The sequence below is a fragment of the Chrysochloris asiatica genome, unplaced genomic scaffold (genome assembly GCF_000296735.1).
Source record: "Chrysochloris asiatica unplaced genomic scaffold, ChrAsi1.0 scaffold00005, whole genome shotgun sequence".
Classification (NCBI taxonomy): Eukaryota; Metazoa; Chordata; class Mammalia; order Afrosoricida; family Chrysochloridae; genus Chrysochloris; species Chrysochloris asiatica.
In genome coordinates, this window is record NW_006408523.1 from 10,258,426 (window position 1) to 10,277,325 (window position 18,900).

General features: G+C 38.0%; 1 protein-coding gene across 1 annotated transcript in view; it reads left to right on the forward strand.

Moving 5' to 3' along the window:
• Nucleotides 1-18,900, forward strand: part of XPO4 (exportin 4) — a 127,061-nt gene that overhangs the window by 70,814 nt on the left and 37,347 nt on the right. The window contains exons 7-9 of the mRNA XM_006831964.1: nucleotides 5,977-6,089; nucleotides 12,485-12,642; nucleotides 12,861-13,035. Of these exons, the coding sequence (XP_006832027.1) occupies nucleotides 5,977-6,089; nucleotides 12,485-12,642; nucleotides 12,861-13,035 (446 nt within the window). The remainder of the gene's footprint in view (nucleotides 1-5,976; nucleotides 6,090-12,484; nucleotides 12,643-12,860; nucleotides 13,036-18,900) is intronic.

Here is an 18,900-nt window from a genome sequence, read left to right on the forward strand (position 1 = left end):
TCCTTTTTGGTTTTCTGATTCCAGATTTTTGCACATGTTGTTGTAATATTTGGCTTTGTCTTATCGAGCTCATCTCTGAAATTTTCTGTTCCTCTTTTGGACCGCCTCATTTCTTCCATTTGCTTTAGCATCTCTATGCTGGAGATCTAGTTTCAGTGTCTCTTCTGACATCCATTTTGACCTTTTCCTTGTTTCTTGTCTTCTCAATAACTTTTTGCTTTCTTCATGTATGATGTTCTTGATGTCATCCCACAACTCTTCTGGTCTTTGGTCTTCAGTGTTTAATGTATCAACTCTGTTCTTCAGATGATCTCTAAATTCAGGTGGCATATATTCCAGGTCATATTTTGGCTCTCGTGGACTTGTTTTAATTTTCTTCAATTTAAGTTTGAATTTGCATATGAGTAATTGATGGTCTGTTCCACAGTCTGCCCCTGGCCCTGTTTTCACTGATGATATGGAGCTTTTCCATCTGACTAGCTTGTAATAAATAATGCATTGTGAAAGTATATGATAACTTAATAAACAGTTATTTACCTATTAGACTTCTTTCATTGGTGTCTTATTTAGGTAAACAAATAAAAAGCAGTATAATGTTCTGTGTGATATAGCATGGTAAATGGTGCTGGTAGTGGTGGTCATGTGGCGTGGAGGCGGTTCTGATTCAGAGCGACCCTGCGCAGGGTTTCTGAGGTTGTAAATCTTTACGGGAGCAGAAAGCCTCATCTTATGGTAAATGGTGACTGTAAACCAATCTTTCAGAAACTTTTAAGAAAGGAACTTGTTTCACCAAAACTTTTTTTTTCACCTGAAACTATTGCTTTATTTAAACTTTAAATCATTTCAAGACATGCCATCTTAAAAATAGAAGTATTAGATTGCTGAATTATACTGGTGGCATTGTTAAGTATTCTAAAATGAAAATTAGCAGGGGAGACGTGTTTCTTGGGTCTCTTATGCACATAGAAATCGTCAGTTAATTGACAATACCATATTAAAAATGGACTTGCTTTAATTCTTTACGTATTCTGAATGTACAGATATGATTATTTTGTTGTTCACATTGTGATATGCTTTTAAATAGTCTTGAAATTTTAAATAATTATATGTATAAGGGTAAATCCCAAAGTGTTGCTACTAGGGTTCCAGCTCATAACGTGCATAGGTTTATTCCAAACAAAGCGTGTTTACACGTGTGTCTGTCTTCAGTGGATGGCTGCAGACAAGGTCTCTGGATTCCCTTAGGGTGCCTTCAAAGCAAAGGTCCAATCAAAACAGTGGCTTCTGAGGGGATCCACTGGACCAATTAAATTCAAGGCAGAGAAGTCAGCTTAAAAGATTATGGTGTTGTTAAGTGCCAGCGAGTCAGTTCTGACCCATTGGGCCCTGTATAGGGTTTTCAAGGAGCAGCTCGTGAGCTTGAACCGCTGACCTTGCAGTTCAAACCAACTTTGCAGTCCAACACATTAACCCATAGTGCCACACTAGGGCACCATAAAAGATTATGGTGACTGTTTTTTGGGATTCCGGGATAAAAGTGAAACAAAAACAACAAAAGGAACAGTAGAATAATGAATGAAACAGATTTTCATAAACAAGGCTGTTTTGACTGACAATATATGTTTCAGTTACCAGATATATGAAACTGTTAATGTTGTTTCCTTTGAATAGGAGATTGAAGGGGGTAGGGGGTTGTGCAGGGGAATAGGAAGGACTTACTGTTCATTGCTCAGCTTTTAGTAATACTGGAAAAATTGTTTGATCCATATATGTGTGTAAGTGAAAAGTATTGCTTATTACAAAGAAGTTTGATGACAATAGCAAACTACATTGGTGAGAAAGGACAGTGAAGTTCCCCTGGGAATGTTCTTCCATCCTGACAACGCACCTGCTCAGCCTTCAAGGGTAGCAAGGGCTGTCCTCGGAGAATTGCTTTGGCAGACCTCACCCCATCCACGCTACCATTCTTTTTGTTCCCCAAACTCAAAGAACATTGAAAGGAACACAGTTTGAGTCCTTTGAGGATGCCTAAAGTACTGTTTCAACACTGTGTAAATTGAAGAGCACTGATTTCTTTGGGTTGGGGGAAGGGTTAGGGAGACAGGAAATCCCCACCTCAGAAGTGCATATACCCAGGTGGTGCATAGGGTGAGAACCAATAGCTTCATGTTTTGATGATTCTGTTCAATAAGTGTTTCTGTGGTTTGTAGCAATACTTTTTGACTTAACCCTCTTATATGGATGATAACAGCTGGGAATGGGGCACAGTGAGTTTGTATGATAAACACTGGACTATGGACCACAAGGTCCACGATTCAATCCCTCCAGCCACTCCGCTGGAAAAACACAATGCTTTCTGATCCTGAGAAGATTTAAAGCCTCAGAACCCCTAACCAAACACGCTGTGAGCTGAAACCACAAGCAACAACTAATAATTCCTGTCTCTTGTTCAGAGACAAGAACTTAACAGTTTCGTTGAACAGCCTGGTAACTAAAACATACGTTTCTTGCCAGAATAGATTTGTTTTTAAAAAATGTGTTCCATTCATTCTTAGAGTGTTGCTTTTATGTTTCACTCTTTATTAAAATGCCTTTGGGGACAGTACGTGGTCTTTAGAGATACAGTTTGTGGTTGTTTGGCTGTGTGCTGTAGTGAAAATGATCATGCATGCATTTTTATTATGAAGATGTGGAATGGTGGTGGTGCTAGACTGGCTGCTGAAAAGATAGTAATGAAATCTTCAGTGTTGAAGACAAAGTAAATCAAATCAAATCGTACATTACAATTGAGCAAGCGCCATTTCTTCCACACTTGGAGTTGAAAAATCAAAACTCACATGTAATAAAGTAATTATGGGGAAATTATTTTTTAATAAGTATCAGATATTAAACTCAGAAATCTTCATGTGCTTTTGGCAACCTGTTAGAGGAGTATAGTTCTTAAAAATATGTTGATTATCAGCTCTCTAAGGTAATGTGACCTTATGGATTGCAAAGGAGGGACAATGTGGATAAAAATAAACCAAGATCAGGAGAGGCTAAATCCAGTACAGAAAAATAGAAAAGACTTGAGGATTAGTTGGAAACTGATGTTCAGGTGAGCCGTTAAAATTCCATTTCATATCTGGACAGTGCCCTTTTTTAAACTCTTAATATTAATAATTGATATTGAGAAGTATTTATAAAGTATGTACTTTTTCTAACCCAGACATTAGGGTATAAAAATACATAGTCTACCTTGGTTTGAGTTTCCTTTTCTGTTGTATTTTTTATTAATCTTTAAAGTTGTCACTCCCTGTTTACTAATAAATGACCATGAACCCGTTGGTGTATTTTAATTGGCGAGGTTATGAGACTGCGAGAGACTTTTTCATTCACTTGAAGTGATGTTTCCCATATTTCCAAGAATAACAGCATCCCTAAATGTTCCTCCCTTTGCTTCTGCCTTTTTCCTTTAATGTTCAACACCCCTCTAAGGGATGTTCGCTCTCTTCTGTAGTTGCTAACACCTGAAAAATCTGCCTGTCATATCCTAAGGGAGCAACATGCTTCTGCTAGCTACCAGGGTGTCTGCATTAGAAAGAAACATGACAAATAGTTTGCTCTGAAATCAACCATTGTATTATGGTTTTGTGAACCTATTTATCTGGCTTACATCTCACTGAATTTAAAAGTAAAGTCACGCCATCTGTTTTAAGCATATAAGTATTGAAATGCCGTATTATTTTCCTAGGTGAATGTGTTTAATAGCTGTATATACGTATATTGTGCCTGTTAGATTTGGATAATGAAAAAAAAAAACTAGTACCATTTTAATGGCAGAATTTTTTTTTTTTTTAAAGGAACTGGATTGTCAGAATTTTCTTTATACAACCCAGAACTCAGTATAGGTATCTAATACTTTTCATTGCTGAACTGTTTCCATCATAAGAAAGTATCTTTTAATTAAATGGCACATTGTAAATCAGGTTTAATAAAATAGGAAAAGAATTTATAAATGGTGTATTTTTGATGATGTACAAAGAACTTATTACCTCACTCTGGTGATCTGTTTCCTATACTCAAGTCCCTCACTCTAGTTGTGGAAACTTTGAGAGCTATACAAATGCAGAGAAAAGGCCCTGGTGTTGCTGTAGGCTAAGTATTGGACTGTGAGCCACAAGGTCGGCAGTTCTAACTCACCAGCTGCTCTGCAAGAGAAAGAGCAGGCTTTCTGCGGACTCAACGGCAGTGAGTATGAGCACACAGTGCAGAGAGAACAGCCTGCTTCCAGACTCACCCTTCTGTGCTCTGCACTGACCCTTACCCTGTTCTTGCTAGGTGCACTTGAGTCCGTTCCGACTCATAGCGACCCTGTAAAGGGTTCCCGAGGAGCTTCTGGTGGGTTTGAACTGTCCATTTTGTGATTAGCAGTCCAGTGATTATCCTGTAGCCCCACACCAGGACACCGAAGCTTATCCTAGACATCATATTATCTGATCCATTGATATTTCACTTTGTTTGTTAAAAGATAATCAGTGTGTAATAAGAGCCAAGGAGCCCTGGTGATGCACTGGCTAAGCGCTTGGCTGCTAACCCAAAGGTTCTGTCATTGAGTCTGAATCAACTTGATGACGAAGCACACAGAAGCAGTAAGAGTTTTCAGTCAGTGTCTTTGGGGTGAAGAACACAGCCTAAACGCTAGATCAAAATAGGTACCAGTGCCAGGCAAGGAGGTAAAGTCACTTTGGAAAATGTTGACACTTTTCATCATTCATAGTATTCATGGACCATTTCCCCCTTTTAAATACAGGTCTCTTTAATTCAAGTTCCCCAGGCCCCTTTCTTCTGGCTGTTGACTCTTCCCCAGTTCCTCCACCAGGGGGCAGATAAAGGAAGAGAGAAATGAGATGTCAGTGAAGCTGATTCCCAGTTTTCCTTTTGTTCATCAGTCACATGGAGTTACCAGACGTGTTGGGGTGACTTTTTAGAAAGTGACTTCTCTTCTTACGTCTACTCACAGTGCTCGTCCTTGCTCTTTGGAGACCAAACAATAGTAGCTATTTTAAGGTGTTAAATAGTGTTGTTGTTGTTGAAGTACTATCGAGTCAGTTCCGACTTAGAAACCCTGTGTAGTATTTCCGAGGCTTTGAATTCTCGTGGAAAGCCTCATCTTTCTCCCGCAGAGCGGCTGGTGAGCTCAAACTGTGTACCTTGTGGTTCGCAGTCCAATGCTTAGTCTTTATTATAAATGGCTTCCAAAGCATTTGCAGAACCTTTAATTTCATTACTAATATGGGCTTTAATCATAATAAATCTTTAGATATTATATTTAATTCTTGCATGTAGTGGTTTTGGGTAACAATTAAGATCTGTTTGTTCCCTGATGGATGAGAATGTGCTCATCACTATATTTTCTATTTTAGGCTGCTCTTGGAAACCCTATAGAGGGTCGCTGTGAATTGGAACCAACTTGACAATACTTAACCACAGCAATAACAATGATACACATATATACTTCTTATTCTTTATTGGTTTTCCCAATGAGTATATTTCTTTAGGGGAAAATGCTATGCTGTGTTTCTAAGTCTAAGACTCAGCATTTTATATATATGGGCTTTTGCTGTTACAAAATATTAGGGAAATTATTGGATATGGTTGCATAAATTCTTTTGTATACATTTTGCCACCTGGCTTACACTCAGTGTTTTGCCCTCTGTTGCCATTGCATTGTGATCTGGCTCTGAAAGTTCTGTATCCCTGCAGCATGGCAAACAACGGTTATCAAGCGGTTCTCTCACATTCCGGTAGCATTCTTGTTTTCAGCACTTAATGCCTTTTATTCCTTAGCTTCATGCATGACTTATGTCGCCTATGCGAAGAGGCTTACACTGTTTCCATTGCATTCTTTCTGAATGGCTCCTGTTATATTTAGGCTGTACTTGTACTTTAGGCAAAATCAGAATGTTCTTGTTGTTGACCTTGACACCAGCTCACTGGGCAGACATTATATAGCTATGTTCGAATCCTCACAAAATGTGATGTTAAAGCCAACAGAATCCTGGCGGGAGACTCTTCTGGACAGCAGAGTGATGGAGCTTTTCTTCACAGTAAGTTTCATCTTCATCTCTGGTGGTGAGGGCCAGGGAAAAGTGCTCCTGAAAAGAGTCAATGTGATTTTAAGCTTCTGAAGGAAAACAAGACACTCTTAAAATGTCTCCCTAAAACGGTCTCGTCTAATCAGTGTGTCTGCTTAAATAAAAGTGACAGAAATGTTCTTGCTAGTGTATAACAATGCTAGGGAATTCTGAAAGGTTTAATGTTCTAGAACAAAAGTCCTCAAACTTTTGATCTCTGGCCCCCATTACCTCTTAAAAGCTTATTTAGGATTCCAAAACTATTTTTGTTAATGTGGGTTATAGTTATTGATGGTAACCATATTAGAAATTAAATTGGAACTTTAAGAAGTAGTTTAATGAACAAATAACTGTATTTTTAAAGAAAAAAGAAATTTAAGAAAGACAAAAGTGTCATTGTTTTACATTTTTACAAATCTCTGTAATGTTGGGCTTAGTGGAAGACAGTCAGATTCTCATAGTTGCTTCTGCATTTAATCTGTTGCAGTATCACATATCCCGTAGCCTCTGGGAAACTCCACAGCACCCTTGGGTGGCAATGAAAACAGAAAGGTGTAAACACTGCCTTAGTACTATTATGAAAAGTAGTAATGTTTTGAAAATACTCTGGGCCTCATAGATAACTCTGAAAAGGGCTTGAGAAACCTCTAGGGATCCCTGGAGCCCACTTTGGATCGCTTTAGAGCGGTACCCTTTGTGCTGCTAATCATGAATAATGGCATGGGTCAAGGCAGTATAATTGGATAATAATCTATTTAAACAGTAGCCTTAAATAGTCCTGCGTATTATCTGGCTAACATCAAGAAGGGAGCAGTATGTTTCCAGAGTTGCCCATGAGTTTTTCCAACAACAGTTTAAAACAGAGGCAAAAAATACATATATGTGGTGTGTGCATATGTATGTTTGGTTGCTGATCTGAAGCATAGGGTAAACTATGCAAGTCAGATAACAATGACTGGGGCAAAATTTCAAGTCAAGATGAAAGAGGAAGAGAAAAGACTATTTTACTCAATTTCACATATTATAGTTTCTTATTTGTTGTGAAAATTATTCTTACTAAGCTTGCAACTACATTGTATTAAGATTGAACCATTTGGAATATTTTAGTGTGTCTTTTACAGTGCCTCAAGGTTATCCATACAATACAGTGTCTTCTATAGAAGTGTTCAGCCTGAGTACTCATTGAACTTGCATTTTCTTTTTTTAAGTCAGAGGCATGGTGAAACTCAAAATTCTATCAAGATCAAAGGGATAATTGTGACTAAATGTTGAAATTCTGTTGCCTGCCTCATCTGACAGGAATTGTTTTGATATCTGTCCAAGTTCAATTCTTTGTATTATTCATTTGACTGAAAGTCGATCCTGCTCCAGCAGTTTTTGAAAAGGTGAAAAACTTGCTGGCAGTACTGGAAACAACCCCACCAAGTCTGAACAGCTGTCTAGACAAACCAGACAGCTGCTCCTGTCAGCTGTGAACCACCACATGCAAATAGCTTTTGCATTTAAAAGTTAACCCTTTTTTACATGCAGAGTTTAACAAAGAATATAGCATGTGACTTTGATTTAAAGCCATTGACAAATTATTTTCGTTTTATCACAGAAATGGCAATAACTAATATTTTGATTTAATTCCGTTGTTGTTGAATCTGGTCTCAGTTATGTGAATTGTAACATGGACATTGCTACTCCCTAGACTTCTACAGGAATGCTCTGTGCGGGCCATCTTTATGGGAGCAGAACGCTAGGCCTTTTCTTCCAGGGGCTGCACTGAAGCTTTGGAACTGGCAGCCTTTCTCTTAGAAGTTGACCATGTAATCATTCTGCCCCCAGAACTCCTTTGTGTGAGATGCAGACTGTAAATAGGTTAACTTGTCTGAATATAGGAATACTTTATGATTTATTCTGTCCCTCAGAACCTTACAAGCGTCTTGATTTTTCCTTTCTCCTGAAAAGTTCCTGAAAACCCTCTCATGAGGTTTCCCTCCTACCCTTTAGACCTATTCTTCCTGATCTCAGAGATGGCCTGTTTCTTTCCTCACCACATACCTGTTGGTATACCTCATACAGCTCTCCACTTTGCTGACCACTCAGTATGGGCTCTTGTCTTCTTCATGGAGGACTTCAGTCACCTCTTCCATACCAGTCCCCCCATGGCTTTATTCAGCACGGGCTGCTCCAGACTGCCAGGGCTAAGTCATCCAAGTGATTACCGATATTTTAGTTTGAATGATTACAGACACCTCACGTTTGATATGTCCCAGTAGAATTCATCCTTTTATTAATTTGCTTCTCTCTCTCTCTCTCTCTTTTTTTTTTTTTTTTGGCAACTTGTTTTGTTGAATAACCTCATCATTCACCTTGGTGGGTGTCCTCCTGGATTCTTAAGTCCTCTGTCTTTTTCCTGTATTGAAATGCAAATGCAATTTTTAATCTGTATAACTTACGTTGAAATACTTTTCCAAATATAATAGAACTCCCAGGTCATGCTTACATTGGAAGAAGGGTAAAAGTCTGCTATATATAATGATTTAACCATCTATCATGAGTTTTATATGGTTTATATTTCAGGAAACATTATCCAAGTCTATAGGCAGGCTTTGAGAAGAGTCTTTTACTTTTAATTTTATTAACTTTTTTATATCAGGAGGCTTCAAAAAGTGTTTGGAAGAGTGGAAAGAAGGTAATGATAATTTTTCACAATCTTCCAGAAGCCTCCTTGTGTGAACGTTAGCTGTTTCATTTTGGTAATTTTCTTTGGATTCTTCTCCTTTAGATGAGCAGTCAGCAGTGTTTTGGCTGTCTGAGTAGAGAAGATTTTGAGATGGGTTTTTCCTATCCAAGATTGCATTTTACCCCTTGATAAAGTATACCCCTGGGTCTAATGTTTAAATGGTGATTAGGTTTAAGGCATGATGACGAAAAAATTTGTTACTTTTTTAGATAAAGAACTTAAAAATAGGTTATGTTTAAAGTTTATTCAGTAGGCTGTATGCATATATGAATTTGCATATTCTGCCTTTTTTCTCCTTCAATAAAATTCCTCTACTAAGCACTAACTAGACACTAGTATAGAGATGGCTTGTGTCACCAAAGGAAAAGCTATGCCTTTTTAATCCTTCACACTACTACTCACCTGTCGGTTTTGTCTACTCTGGTGTCTGTGAGGCTGGAAGCTAGGCCTCCGGTGTTTCAGATACCTGCAGGGTCACCCATGGTGGGCACATTTCAGCAGAGCTGCCACACTAACTAAGACATACAAGGAAGAAGGACCTGACAACCTGCCGCTGGTTTTTATCTCCCCTAGTTATTTGGGTGAAAGTTTTCGTACTTTCAAACTGGTTTTCTGTCCAACAATTAACATATATTTTGATTTGTGACCTTGACTCTTCCCACTTGCTCAGTGTGTGTGTCCCCTTTTCACCTATTCTTCTTTCCTGTACCTTCCTGCCTCCTGACCTTTATCCTTCGTCAGATGCTGCCCTTTTGATCTCCCATGGTTAATTGGTTGTTTGTTGTACTTTGAATTTACTACATCTAAACCTTAAAGTGGAGTCCTGGTGTGGCGCTGTGGGTTGATGCGCTGGACCACAAAGTTACTCTGAACTTCAAGGTTGGAGGTTCAAGCTCATGAGCTGCTTCTCAGAAATCCTATACAGTGTTGCTATGGGTTGGAACGGACTTGACGGCACTGAACAACAATAACAAACCTTATAATATACTAGAATGTATTTGGAGAGACATTTATATTGCTCTAGACCAGGGGCTGGCACACTTCTATAAACACTCTTCCTTTTAGAAAGGGGAGAACTGTATAGACTTTGCATGTTCTATGGTCTTTACTGTAAAGATAATTCAGAAAGTAGCATTATAAAATCATGGAAACCGTTCTTAAACAGAACTATGGGAAATAAAGCTGTGGTTTCCCAGCACATCCGCCCACTGACGTCTACACACTTCTGGAGGTGGTGCTTCTATCTCCCTAACCCTTCCCTGAAGATCTCTGCACTCTTCCATTTCTAGCACGTCAAAATGGCAGCTTTGGCATCCTCGAGAGACTTGCATTGTGCTCCCTTTAAAAATTCTTTGAGTTTGGGGAACAAAATGCAGTCTGAAGAGGAAGATCAGGGTTGTAGGGTGAATGGGGTAAGGTTTTCCAATGGTCTTCAGAGGACAGCCCTTGCTAGAATGAGCATGTGCATTTTCATAATGGAAGTAAATGCCTGGGTGCAACTACCTGGCCTGGAAGTCACCAATGCAAGTTTTCATCTTCTTAAAATGTCCTCATGACAGGACACGTAGCCTTCAAGAAAATCTTATCAAGAAATACACCTGTGGAATCCCAAAAAACAAAACCGTTCCCATAACCTTCTTAGCTGACTGCTCTGCCCTAAATTTAATTGGCCCATCAGCTGATCCCCTCAGAAGCCACCATTCTGATTGGACCTTATATTCAAGGCATCCTAAGAAGACTAAGATGTGCATCTTAAAATTTTTCTGCAACTGTCTACTGATGGCAAAGACATGTTTCAGCACATTTTGTTTAGAATAAACCCGTTCATATATGGACTGGAACCTTAGCAACAATACTTTTTGACATAACCTGTACCCCAAAAAGACCAATATATGATACGTGAACAAGCAAGCTTGGTTGTGTCCCAGAGAAGTTGTACTGATGAATTATAAATTAAATTTTTGTATAATTATTGTTGTTAAGTCTTGTTGAGTCAGTTCCAACTCATAGCGACCGTGTTTAGGGTTTTCGAGGAGTGGCTGGTGAGCTGAACCCACTGACTTTTCATTTCAAACCAACCTTGCAGTCCAGCGCATTAACCGCAGCGCCATACCCAAACTCAAAATATAACTATGTTGATTTCTCCCCCTCCTATAATTTTATAACGATGCTGTATGGACAGCAGGTCAGCCCTTACTGAATATTATTTACTAACCTCTGTTCTATACAAAGAAGGCAGGCTGTTTTAAGCATGTCAGCAGATCACTTAACCTTGCCATTTTTGAGACTTATTTTTTTGCATTTAAAAGTTTTTAAACTGAATCTTCAGAAGTTGAGGGTTGAATATTTAATGGAATCAGTCAGTGTGCAAGGATTTATTGTGTCCTTAGCACTATACTAAAGAGTTCTGATAGCGTAGTGGTTACGAGTTGGGCTGCTAACCTCAAGGTCAGCAGTTCAAAACTACCAGTGGTTCCGTGGGAGAAAGATGAGGCTTTCTGCTCCCGTAAAGATTTATAGCCTCGGAAACCCTGTACAGGGTTGCTATGGGTCAGTACCGACTCGACGGCACTTAACAACAACAACAGTAGCAGTACACCAGTGAATACTTAAAAGAACTGTTCTGAATTGTAAGTGATTTGCAGAGGCCTGAAACAAATGGAGAATAAAGTTCAAAACTAAGTGACGTTCATAAAGTAGAGAGATTGGTATAGGGCGAGTGAGAAGGAGTGTGGCAGCCGCACCCATAGAGCTTGTGATTGTTAGAAAGGCAGTCACGCAGTAAATGTGGTGAGAGGGTCACATAAACAGTTGCCATGCCATTTCTTAGACACTAAATAGATTTTCTTCTGATTAGATTATAGAAATGAGAGCTCTTTAAAAGTTATTATATAATATTGATAATGTAAAATTAGGTAGCAGTGTTTTGGGAGCATTTCTTTGATACAGAATATTTCTATACCGGGCCACATGTTTTGTATCAGTATTCCTCATTGAAATAAAAGCTATGTAATCTTTAAGCTTAAAATTTTGTCACTCATTAATAAAATCATAACAGCATGAATATTATGTTTAAATAATATACATGTATAAAATGAGATTCCAACAAAGAAATTTTGGGTAATCTTGGTATGCTTACATATTGTTTGAATGAACGAATGTCTAGGAATTGAGCAATATAATAATTTTTTAAGACTGCATCTGTTTACTTCCACTAAGGTAGTATCGATATACTCTTGGTTGAACTTACCAGCTAACTTTAGCAAGAAGCTGTAGCGAGGCATAGTTAGCATAATACAGATGACTGTCGGCGTTGCTGTTTTTAGAAGTAGCAGTATGTCTTGACTGGCTGGCATCTGTTTCTCTCTTTGTCATAACATGCTGGAGACAGTTCAGTTTTCAAAATGTAGGTAGCCCTGAGTTAAAAACCAATTGATAACGTTTATAATCATGGCCAATGATGTAAAGTGGACTGAGTAAGGACCAATATTCAAATTTAGTTTAGTTCAGGAATTTATCTCTTTTTTAGAAATAAATAGCTCCAGTGAATTGTTCTCTGACCCCATTCGTCCTCATAGACACATGACCCTTACAAAAGAAGAATTTATTTTTATGGGTTAGTAATTCTTTCTAACAGGTACATCGAAAAATCAGAGAGGACTCCGATATGGCACAAGATTCTCTGCAGTGTCTTGCCCAGTTAGCTTCTCTTCATGGACCCATCTTCCCCGATGAAGGATCCCAAGTTGACTACCTAGCTCACTTCATTGAGGGATTATTGAATACCATCAATGGGTAGGTATACTTAGCCTTTATAGTTGGAAAGGGAGCTTTTGTCTTTTTTTGGTGTTTAGCAGTAGAAGGGATAAAAGAGCTAGTGAATTTCCTCCTTTGTTTTGAATGAATGCACAGAGGCATACCTTTGAAAATGAGTAGATGATAATATTTGCATGTTTGGACGTGAGTTATTGTAACGTTTCTTCTACTAGATAATTGTTTTCCTTGATTTGTAGGATTGAGATAGAAGATTCTGAAGCTGTGGGAATTTCCAGCATTATCAGCAACCTGATAACTGTGTTCCCTCGAAATGCTTTAACTGCCATTCCAAATGAACTTTTCTCCTCCTTTGTTAACTGCCTCACACACCTCACTTGTTCTTTCGGACGAAGTGCTGCATTGGAAGAAGTGGTGAGTGACTCTCCGAATATAAATGGTCTCATTGTAAACAAGGACATTTGCTGTGTCTTTCAGAGCATTTCTCTTGGCAAGCCATTGTTTCAAGTGAGTGCGTTTATTGCTAAAATTGCACTTCTGTTTATATGTACAAGTTATTTGCAATGTGTGTGGAAACCTGATCTTTAAAATTGTGTGGATTTAAATCACTGTGGTAGGTAGATTGTAATGGTTTTAAGAATTCAATTTTGAGATTATTTAGTACCTCAGTTTAGAAAATAGAATGAAATGCTCATCTTAAAAATCCTATTTATAGCCTATTTTAGCAATAAGAATATTAAGTTGTTTGAAAAACTTGGTTAAAGTGGTGCTATGGCTGTGGTTCTGTCTGGTTTTAATAGATATATTATCTCTGAGAACTTTTTTAGTTTGTATAGACCTGAGAATCATGTAGCTAAAATTTGCTTCCAACCCTTGTAACCAGGCTTATTTTGACTAGACTATGTTCTTTCGTTTTTTGTAGTATGGTTTGATAGTAAATTAGAATTTGATGTTAAATCCAAATTGAGTTGTTTGAGTGAAGGTCTTGCAAAGTGTGTGGGTTTTTTCATTTTTCTTCAAAGATTTCCAGACAATAAAGACCTCAGGAATGATTGTGTTTATGTAGCTGGGCACTTTAGTGATTTGTAGAGGAAAGAAACTGAGTTTGCTAGGTAATTATGTAATGGAAAAATGTAGATAGTGTGAGAATAGACTTTTAAAAGCTTCATATGTGGGCCTTGAATTTCTCTGGGGGGAAATTGCTGTTCTAAAAATGGAAATAAGAGAAATATCTAAGTATTTAAGCTTTACTCAACCCCTTTTCCAATGATCCCAGATCCTGACTTGCTCAAGTTTCACATAACATGGTCTATTAGCATTGTTTATTTTGCAGCCTGTTGGTCACATATTTAGAAACAAGCTACCTTTTAGTTTGTGTTGGTAGATTTAAGAGTGTTCCCAAACTGTAATGAAGAATAGCTAGAAGATACATGGCATTCTTGGTTTGCATATTTTAAGTTCAGAATTTATTTATTTTGATGAAGACTCTGGCAAACTTGGCAAACTGATAAATTTTTTCAGAAAGTTTGACATTGGAATATGGGAAGTAAGAAAAGCTAGAGTCAGTTTTAGAGAATTAGATGTATGTTGCTCTTTATTTCATAAGACATGTTCTAGTTAGGATTTCTCTGATAGGTTTAATTTAAGAAAGGTGATATTTCTTCCATTGCTTGATCTGTTTATAATGCCTTTGAAATGTTTTTTAAGATACCTGATGACTTATTGGAAAGGATTTATCATTTGCATTAATTATAGAAGCTGGATGGGGGTGGCTTGATGAGGTTGACGGGGTAGCCCTGGATTGCCAAGGACTAAATGAATCCTCTTAAATGTCCGCCCAACCAATTAGCTGTGCATTGTGCTATCATACCTAAGTCCATGAACAGCTCTGCCGAGCTCAGTGGGCACTTCAGAGACAGAAGCCATGTCCTCTTCATTTCCTCAGTGTGATACTGGTGCACAGTGCATAGTTGTTGGCCTGGGACCGAAAAGTGCATAAAGAAATCTTTTAAATAACATTTGAAAAGTTTAGAGTTTTTTTTTTTTTTAAACTGCTTTGGGAGTCAGATGGTGTGGAAAGGTCATGGCCCTTATAGTGAGACAGGGCAGTCATGGGTCCAAACAGTAGTTCTGCTGGTAATAAGGTGGGCGGGGTACCTTGGGAAAGGTGTTTCACTTTTTTTGAGAATGACTTTGGTAGAGTCAGCTTAATTATGCTTTCAGATACCGTGTGGAATGGAATATCTATCTGAAATGGCCTATACAGTATGCAGAGCCCTGGTGTGGCGTTGTGGGATAATGTGTTGGACCGCGAGGTCAGTAGTTCAAATCCACCAGCATAGTTGTTGCTCCTCCTCGGAAATCCTGCACAGGGTTGCTAGGAGTTGAAATCTACTCAAGGGCACTTAACAACAACATACACTATGCACAATAAAAGGCGGTCTAAGTCACTAGGAAAATGAACTTTGATAATAGCATTTCTTGAGAGCACTGGTTTCCATAGAAGGAGAGGAGTTTTGTTGCTTTATGCAAACCAGCCATTTTAATGCTCCTTGTTTTCTTTGTAATTTGAATTTTGTGACGTGTTTTCTGTTGTTTTTGATACTGAAGGAGCTTCTTTTCCTACTGGGAAAATAGGTTCAGCATATAAAATTTTGTTGTCTGTATTTTCTTTTGCTGTTTTTTTTTTTTTGCTGTATGTTTTTTTATTTATTTTTTTTGCTGTCTGTATTTATTTATTTTCTTTTTTGCTGTCTGTGTTTATTTTTGGGGACTGTCGCCTATGTTTAGGAGTACACATAGATTGTCTTTTTTTTTAAGCCATTCATGTCTCTCAATATGATTATGTGGCTGTGCTGGTTGATGGTGGTGGTTATGTGCTGTGGAGTCAGTTCCCACTCATAGTAGGGCTTCTGAGGCTGAAAATCTTTATGGGGGCAGAAAGCCTCATCTTTCTCCCATGGCATGGCTGGTAGTTTCGAACTTCTGACTTTGTGGTTAGTAGCCCGACTTGTAACCACTATGCTATCAGAGTAGCCAAAAAAAGAAAAAAAATGTTTTGGCATTAAAGTGTGTGAAGTTTTTCTTTCTTGAGTATGTGCTTAGAGAGTGTTACATGAGACTAGTCCAGACATAACAGTGACCTTAAAGTCTGTGCTTATAAAGAACAGTTCCTGTCTTCAGCCAAGTAATTGTGTTTGTTATTAAAATTTCTTGTTATTTTTCTAAGCTTCCTGAAGCCAAGAATTGTAGTTGCAAACCAGAAATCAAATATTTTCTATTACGGAACTGGAGAAATCAAAATAATAGAAAAGATATGATGATGTCTTAAAAATTAAATTACTCATAAAATAATTGTTCTGATTATTATATCATATGTATTCTTCAATGTTTATAATCCTGATATGCATTATGTGAAAATTGAGGAGAATATGATTTCAACTCCATACTCCAGTTTGTTCTTGCTTTTTATTTATTTATTTTTGTGTGTGTGTGTGAGTAGAAATTTTTAAGTTTATTCAGCAAGTAGAAACAATCAGAAATCATGGAGCTCTACGTATTGGTTACATAAACTGCAGATTTCATAAAGTTTAAGTGTGGAAGTTTGTGTGTGTTTGTGTGTGTGTATGTAAGGGTGGTGGTAGTAGAGCTACTTCATAAAAGAAGAGCTTTATCTTTTTACTTTAGTGCATTTGTGTAGCTTAGTCTCCAGATATCCAGAACAAGGTAATAAAGGAAAGGTACTTGAAATGCCAGGAAGTTTATTATAGATTGCAACATAGTAAAATAATGTTGCAATTTGTTGAATGATTGAGTGCATTTAAATGTCAACAATCTTGATTCAGAATCTAGTTTATTTGACTCACTGAGCACTTACTCTGTGGAGTGGAGATGTGTAATGACAAGGAATACATTCCTGCAGATAAAATTGGTTGCAATTCCCAGAAGGCAGTTTAGGGTGAGAAGTTGGAAGCAGACATTTGAGGCCATGTCTGTGATGAGAGAGAGAGAGCAGCCTCATAATGGTGATACCAGTAAGATGCAGTGTGCAGTCTGCCTTACACCTGAACTCAGAATGCTGGGGACCCAGGTCAGTTTCCCCAGCCAGGAGTTCTGGTAGCTTGGCAAAGTTCATCATGAGACCAAGCGAGCTATCTGGGCTCTACATTCCCATCATTGGGATTCATTTCCTGCTTGAAAAGATCAAAGAAAAGTATCTGTGAGATGCACGAGTTAGTCTTTGTGACCCAAGCACTTGAAAAGTACACTTCTTTTGAATAGTGATAATAGCTTTATTATTGTTATTTATTATTATCGTTGTGAAGAGAACTAGTTACTTTTACAACATAATTACAGAAGTGTTTAAAAATAATTTCAGTGTTTTCTTTCAGTCTGGTTGGGTCATTGTTTTACCATCAGTTGTTTTATGACTTGTATAGGAGTGAGCGTTTATTATTTCAGTCAGCTTTGTCAGTCCTGCTACAGAAACAGTGTTACGTTTTACAGAATTCTTGCACTTGAGAGAGAGATGATAGTAGTTTTGGAATACAGTTTACGTATTCCAATAAGTAATAGAAGCTGTAGCATTGTTGCATATGGTATCCTATGTGTTGGTTCTAATGCTACTATTAGAAAACTAGCCAGATCCAGTGGGATTGCAGGTCAGAGTTGAATCCTGGAGTGTGGTAAACTAAAACAGATGTCCTTTGACCCCTGTAGGCTGAGCAAGTCCTTAAGACATTCGTTCATTAGAAGTACTGGTTGTTGCTGTTAAGCGCTGTCGAGTCAGTTCCGACTCACAGTGATCCTGTACAGGGTTTCTGAGGAGCAGCTGGTGAGCTTGAACCGCCAACCTTGCTGTTCAAACTGACTTTGCAGTCCAGTGTATTAGCCTATGTTGGTGATGCTGTGGAGAACAAGAGAGTTTCCTCTATACTCCTGCTGTTTGGGTTCATCCATGGGTATTTACCCTGTGCTGGGCATGATGTTGACTGCAAATCTTTTGCATTAAGAATATGACAATTCATAGGCGTTTTTAAAAGAAAGAAAGTATATTAATCCAGAAGTGCAACATTTTAAAATGCTTTCCGAAAATTACAACTTAGAATCATGGATGTTTTTTGTAGAGGTTTGAAAAAAAAAAAATCCTGCCTTAAAATTATTTTAACAGCTGCAGTACTTGTCTACTAAATCAGTTTCAGAAGAAACCAGAAATGCTGTCAGCTGTATAGGTACCCTGAAGTTAAATTCATTCTGTGCTTTAACGACCACCTAGGAAAAATACAACCAGATGATTTAATTTCTTTTTCGTTCAAGATCTAAGACTGCTAATTTCTTTATAAATGGAGACTTCATGACGTTTTATTTGTGGCGTTATTGTCATCTTTCTGTATTAGGGCTATATTTGCCTTAAGTAATACAACCAAACGGAAACAAAACCCGCTGCCACTTCATCGATTCTAACTCGAAACGCCCCTGCTTAGGGTTTCCAAGACTGTAAGTCTTTACAGGAGCTGACAGCCTCTTCCTTCTCCACAGAGCCACTGGTGGATTTGAAACGCTGACCTTGTGGCTAGCAGTGCAGTGCTTATCCTATAGCATCACCAGGGCTACTGCTGAAATAGGACAAAAATCAAAATACTTCTAGCAGATGAATAAGGTAGCGCTTTTCTTTTTCCACTCTTTAGTAAATCATTCCCTGCACACACGGAATCCAAAGTTAATTACCCATTTTGTTGCACTTTTTATGTTTGTGAATCATATAGTCTTAATTCATGTGCATATGAAGATAATCGCGATGATCAATAGATAGTTTCATGGAAGAGATTTGGCATTGTCAAGACGGTTATTTGCTCTTAATGGGGGGGAAATTATCTGTAATTGCCACAGCAACATTGTACAGAGGAGTCAATTTAGAGTTGTTTGCAGTATAATGACCAAAATCACATAGAGCAATAGGGTCCTGGTGTGGTGCTGTAGGGTAAGCACTGGACCACAAGGTCAGTTAGAATTGCAAAGTCAGCAGTTCAGACTCACCAGCCATTCTTTGGAAACCCAGTATAAAGTCACTATGAGTCAGAACCAACTTTACCGAAGTTAGCAACAGCACCAACAAAGCCAGCATGGGATTTCTCATATGGTTTTACAATAGGTGATACAAGATGTCAATTTCTGAAGTTCATTCAGTGCAAGAGAAGATTTTTGTACTGAAAGCTTGCTTTCCAAATCTTCATTTGACAACATTTTCATAAATAACATTAACCACTCTTTTTTTTTTTT